A 6,605-nucleotide genomic window follows, 5' to 3' on the forward strand; every position below is an offset into this window, starting at 1 on the left:
AATATTGGACAAACTGTAGGAGAATGAGAGAATATCAGACAAGCTGCAGGAAAATGAAAGAGAGAATGTCTGACATGCTGCAGAAGAATGAAAGACTATCAAACTGCAGGTGAACGAGAGGGAGAATTTCAGACAAACTGTAGGAGAATGAGGGAATGTTGTACAAACTTCAGGGACATGAAAACGAGCATTTCAGAAAAACTGTAGGAGATTTACAGAAAGAATATCAGACAAGCTGCAGTAGTGTGAAGGAGAGTATTACAGACAAACTGCAGAATGAGAGAGATAATATCAGACAAGCTGCAGTAGCGTGAAGGAGAGTATTACAGACAAACTGCAGGGGAATGAGAAAGAAAATCAGACAAGCTGCAGGGGAATGAGAGAGAATATCAGACAAACTGTAAGAAAATTAGATAATATCTGACAAACTGCAGGAGAATGAGAGAGTGAATATCTAGACAAGCTGCAGGAAAATGAATGACAAGTCGCAGTAGAATAAGAATGTCAGACAAGCTGCAGGGGAATTAGGGAGAATATCAAACTGCATGAGAATGAGAGAGAATATTAGGCAAACTGCAGGATAATGAGGGAGAGCATTTCAAACTGCAGGAGAATGACAGAGAGAATATCAAACAAACTGCAGGAACATGAGAAAGAATATCAGACAGACTGCAGGAGAATGACAGAACATCAGACAAGCTGCAGGAGAATGAGAACGAATATCTGACAAACTGCAGGATTGAGCATCTCAGTGTATACATTGTCGAGGACTCCAGTAAATGATAGTATGGTACCACTATTGATTATTGCACAAGGAGCCACCTGTCTCTTTAGAACATTTGTGCAGTAGCAATTTAAAGCTCAATTTAAAGAGAGAAGCATAAAGCATAGAAGAGGAGAATATCTCTTTTTTTTCTGGTCTGGTGACAACTGAAAGATATTTGACCTTCACCATGGTCAATAAAAGACCACCAAAAATGTACAGGGTACAGACTGAAAACCTGCTAGGGGGTCTAATATCTTCATATTGCATCCAGTTTTTATTTTGGGTCGTGTAAGGGTAGGTTAAAACAAGAAAGAAAAACTTTCAGATGTCACAGTAACAAGTATCCCTTTAGAAAATTTCCCATTCTACTGTTCTGTGATATCCCCTCACAGTCATTCCCAGTGACATTAATGATCAGTTATACAGGTAAGTATGTAGAGGCCATGGAATACAAACAAATGTCCACATTCATCAATCATAAAAGAGAAAATTAAAAGCAAAACTAGGCCTTTACCTGGCCAAATATCCACACTAAATTAAAAACTTTAAAATAATATACAACATCTTTATTAATACAATAACACATAAAATCTGTTACCGATTGTGTAAGAGTCTACCTCGCAAGACGATGATTTACACTGGATTACAGAATAATAAAGGATTAAAAAAAAGTGTTCAGGATGTGGGTGGAATTCTGTTGAGAACGGAGCATCAGCTGATATGGTAAAAGTTGTACTAGGCCACTGAAAATGAACATTTGTTCCTTTTTCACACATGAAAGATCCTTATTAGAACATTTAAAGCTACAAAATTAGAGCAGGTTTGTCTGTAGTCCTCCTGTTCCTTCTGCATGGATATGAACAGCACAATGTCAAATTAGGATCTCCAGTGTTTGTTGATTTATAGGTCCTAAGATGAAGCTTTCATTAATTTGAGCTAGGGACAACACATCACAGAAGGGCCTTGGAGAGGCAAAGTGTCTTCCACATATTTGAAAATGTATGCAACTAAAAACTTGAACTATGCCTGTTGAAATGGTGTAATTTGTTAACTATAAACTTTGAGTCCCAATTCTTTTATTTATAATGGATATTGACATACCCTTCATTCCTAATGGGTATAGTCATACTGTGTGTGTTGCAGCCCTCCATTCCTGGTTGGTGTAGATTTAGCTTGTAAGTCCAAACCTTTTTAATAATAATGGGGAAAGTCGTATACTGTGAGTGCCACCATGTGATTGGAGAGTGTTGATAATGATTCTGATGGTAGTACTGAGATGAGGTGGGAATCACATCACACACACACATTTACCAGATAACTGATTTATTGGATGAATTAAAGCCCCATCTCATAGGGCAACAATGAACAATAACAAGGATCTCAATGTCATCTCAAGGTACATTTCACCTTTTTAGCCCTGTGGTCAGACTAATGGCCTTTAAGATTTCCAGTATTTTACCTAACAACTTCCTTTTACTCCAGATCTTTCTGTATATTGTATGAAGGCTAAAGAAGTGTTGATATGCACAAGAAAAGGAGGAGGAAAATGGAATTTGAAAATCAAAAACGTGACATAATTTTTTTTGTCCTTACATGAATCTCAATACTGAGGGCAACGTTAAAAACCCCAGACCTTCCTAGAAACACCTAATCTAACAGAGACAATCAGATTCCTCTTTTGACAAAAATAAATGATATATTACCCCTGGGGTTTAACACTGCTTTAGTAAGAATTATCAGCTGTATACTTTCTCCCATGGAGTATTCCATTTAGGTGAACTGTAAGCACTTTGCTGGCTTCATAATGCTTCTGTGTATGTGTCTGAAGGTGGAGGAGCTCCATATAGGAGCACCTAAAATACAAGCAACCTAATATAAAGAGCAGCCAGTTCTAGCACACAAAATCAAGTAGCGGCTATAAGACCAGACACAGCTGTTATAATGAGACAATGAATGGTCTTCATGAAGAGAAATTTCGAGTGATAAGCACAGTTCATATGGTATATCTGTCTTCTCTTCCTCTAGATCCCAGGTGCAGTTTGGCACAGGATATATACATAATGCACCTTAGAGCTGGACAGAGGGCCAAGGAACTCTATGATCTTTTGACTTATACTATATACAGACTGCCTTTAGATGTATTTTAAATATTTACTATAAAATCAGTGTTTTACACATTTTAGCTAAACATCTTTATCGCCTTAGCAAATACCTACATCTGCTAAAAATATACAAGTTTGGCTTTTTCCCCATAGAAGCAGCTGAAAAGCAACCACAGAGATAATCTGTCTATGAAGGGTTGGTGTCGTGCAGTATCCCTTCTCCCTGAAAGTCAATATCAAAAAATTTGGCACACATTTGGGTTAAAAGGGGATATTTTGGCACACTCCTGATGGTTTAAAGACTGTCAAATGGTGATGATTTAGGACATTCTCTGTCCATATATCTCAACACCTGACAGTGAGAGGTGAGACCTCTGTACTACCCACTAAATTACATAATCTGCTGGTGTCACCCTGCTGTGAAGGAGCATTGGTAAATCCATGTATGTAGACAGTCATTTTTCTTGGTGTACCACATTGGGGTATTTATCCTTTTCATGTCACCTTGCTGTTACGTAGAAGGGCACTATAGTGGGCAAATGTTTTACAGTGCAAAATCTGCCTTTATTGCTTTTTTAATTATAATCAACATTTTCACATTTATAGGGTTTGCACATTCCCTTTTGATGAAAATTTTGTAGCCTACATGAAGCAAGAATAAACACCAAACCAGTCTGATCCTACTGTCCCGAAGGTTTCAGCTATGTTCCAACAGACATTGCATATCCACCCTAGAGGCGACTTTCTGCTTTACCCAGTTCCACCGTCCTTTCCCCCACACGCACCAACCTCTCCCACTAAATTCTTCTGTTAGCCCACCTTCTGTGGGTTGCTTGACCGTACACCTTGCTCATAAGCCACTCTCTGCCCAATTAAGTATTGTGCTGCTTGTGTGGCACCTGGTGGTCCTGTAATTGTGACTTTCCTGCTTCTTGTTCCAGGGACAAATTCCCCTTTCTTTGAGATCTGTATGCGAGCTCCTGTCAGCTCTTGGTATTCAACCAAAGTCTTTCCACCTTTCCCTAGTATTGCACCTACCAGGGTTTCTGGTACTGCCATTTCCAGAGTCTCCTTGCTGGCAACATTTTCAGCAGCAGCTAGCTTCTCCATTAGGATTCCTCCACTCCCCAAGCCTAATGTGGAACCAGCGTCACCTGTGTAAGAAGCTAAAAGACTGACCGCTGCTGGGTGGACACCGCCTACCAATGGATTATATCCTAAACCTGTGCTGTAACCATAGCTCGCTAAGGTATTCAAAGCAGTAGAAATGGCCAGCAGATCTCCACCAGATATTGCAGCTGAAGCAGCAGGTGTAGCTGGAAATGGGGCAATGGCTGCTTCAGCTGTCCCTCCAGCATATGGAGATCCTGTAGGGTTAGAGTTGGCCACGGGCCCCTGCGTGTTGGTGTAGCTGATGTTGAGATAGGAAGTGCCCTGAGGTGGGTCCTCTTTTGCTTTGTGTATGATGCTTCTTACTGCAAGCTGAACCTGTGCAGCCTCCCCACTCACAGTCACCACCCGTTCCTGAAGATTTGGACCTGCTGGCTTCTGGGAGAGCTGGACCCACGCTCCAGATTCCTCCATGATACTACGAACGGTAGCTCCTCCTTTCCCAATGATGAGGCCGGCTGTTGTGTTGGGAACAATAAGTTTAGCCTGAAAATTGAGTTGGGAGGAGAGAAAATGAATGAAGATGTGGTGAATGTAAAATGAGAAAACAATGTGGTAAGGAATTGATATTAGATATATTATGGTAAGAAATTAGAATTTGGTATAGAGTAGTAAGTGATTAATATTGGGCATAGTATGGTGAGGCTTTAGTCTTAAGTAAAGTTTGATGAGGGAATAGTTTTAAGTACAATGTAAAAATGAATTAGTATTGGGTAAAGTGACAGATTTGTTTTGGGTGTAATATTGTGAAGGATTTGGTACAGAGTGATGAAAAATTAGTGTTGAGTGTAATGGTATGTATGATTGGTATCAGACACAGAGTAGTGAGGGATTAGTATAAGGAAATGTATGGTGAGAGATTGACAATGATAATGGTTTAATACTGGTTTAGAGTAGTGAGGGATTATTACCGTATAATGTTTGGTTGGGAATTAGTATCAGGTACAGTTTAGTGAGCAATTAGTATTGTGTACACTGTGGTAAGGGATAGTGTGTGTACAGTTTGGTGGGGGATTCTCATTGGGTGCAGTGTGGCAAGGTATTAGAATTGAGTATAGAATGGTATGGATTTAGTATTGGGTAAATGATGGCGAGGGACTGACACTGGGTGCATTATTACAGTTATGTTTCAATGCATGTTCATTGGGGGGTGGAGAAAGCGCTGCTTCTCCTTCCATTGTTTACTCATAGAATGTGTAAGGGGAAAAATCTGTAAGTGCTTTGCAGGAGTAAATGATTTACAGTAGAGAAAAATAGGTATCTTTCCATGAAAGACTAGGGGGCAGAAGTTTGTAAATATCAGTCCTGGATGGACAGGAGTACAAATCATTTTGAAGGTAAAATAGTTCTACTAAGTGTACTTCATCTGTGTATTTGGCTGCTTGGCAACTGTTGTGAAATACTTGGTAGACCAACGTGGATTATTAGCATTTGGCCCTAGAAGGTATTATTATTTATTAAAATGAGGTATTAGTAATTATTATGCATATCAAGCAATATATGTATATATGGGACTTTAAAGTCATATAAATTCAACAATTCCCTACCACGTGGCAGTTGGAAATTTGGGCTTCTTGGCGTGTGGGCGTCGCTTATTCTTTGTATTTTGGAATGGAAAGTGTTTTTGGATACAATACAGTGGAAAAGGAGCTGTATAACTAAGGCGATTTTGGATGCGCATGATAATCCGCATGGAAATAGGGTGGATCTGCAGTTTATTTATGGGTTTATCCCTCACATTGTCTGTGTCTGCCCTTTTTGCCTCACAGCTGTCCATTTAAGTATATTGGTTTCATGGTTCAATTCTGTTCTCTCCTCCTGAAGAAGTGAACGCATTCCACGAAACGTGTCGAGTATTTCTCTGTTAGTGGCTTGCTAAAGAGAGCATGCATGTTTTTATACATGCTGTTGTGTTTTAATTTGTTCTAAAGTTCTTTTAAATAAAGTATATATATCAAAATCAAATAATGTATACTAAAATGAATGTGGCCTTTAAAGTCCCATATATACCGTACATATATTACTTGAAATACTAAAGTGTTAATTCACGTCAGGATGTGGCATGTGTTGATAAATTGCAGGTAGGGGATTTTTATCAATTTACTAAAAAAAAAAATGAGTATGCATAGATTGCAAGAATTAGTAATAAATATAGATTTATTAAATATTACTATTTAGTATAGCGAGATGAAATATTACTGTTGATTAATATTAATATAAATAAACAGTATTTATATAGTGACAATATATTATGGAGCACTGTGCAATTAAATAGGAATTTGAAATATTATTGCTGGGTAACAGAAACTGAAGTAGTAATACTGGGTGTCGTAAGGTGGATATTGTATAGAGATCTTTTGCCAATGAGTATACTAATGAGTTGATAGGGTAAAATTGGGGATACTAAATTAATATACTTTAGTTAAGATTTATCTGATTTATCAAAATAATTAGGTAATAATGAAATATATTGTCTTTAGGTTATGTGATGTGTACATATAGATGGTCTGTAAGTTATGTGATGTGTACATATAGATGGTCTGTAGGTTATGTGATGTGTACATATA

General features: G+C 38.3%; 1 protein-coding gene across 5 annotated transcripts in view; it reads right to left on the bottom strand.

The window, feature by feature from the left end:
- Positions 1 to 2,072: 2,072 nt before the first annotated feature.
- The window catches only part of LOC140343254 (RNA-binding protein Nova-2-like), a 20,360-nt gene continuing 15,827 nt past the window's right edge, over positions 2,073 to 6,605 (bottom strand). For all 5 annotated transcript variants that reach the window (XM_072429846.1, XM_072429847.1, XM_072429845.1 and 2 more), the window contains one exon: positions 2,073 to 4,524. In XM_072429846.1, the coding sequence (XP_072285947.1) occupies positions 3,679 to 4,524 (846 nt within the window). In that variant the 3' untranslated portion in view covers positions 2,073 to 3,678. The remainder of the gene's footprint in view (positions 4,525 to 6,605) is intronic.

Source organism: Pyxicephalus adspersus, chromosome Z (genome assembly GCF_032062135.1).
Source record: "Pyxicephalus adspersus chromosome Z, UCB_Pads_2.0, whole genome shotgun sequence".
Lineage (NCBI taxonomy): Eukaryota > Metazoa > Chordata > Amphibia > Anura > Pyxicephalidae > Pyxicephalus > Pyxicephalus adspersus.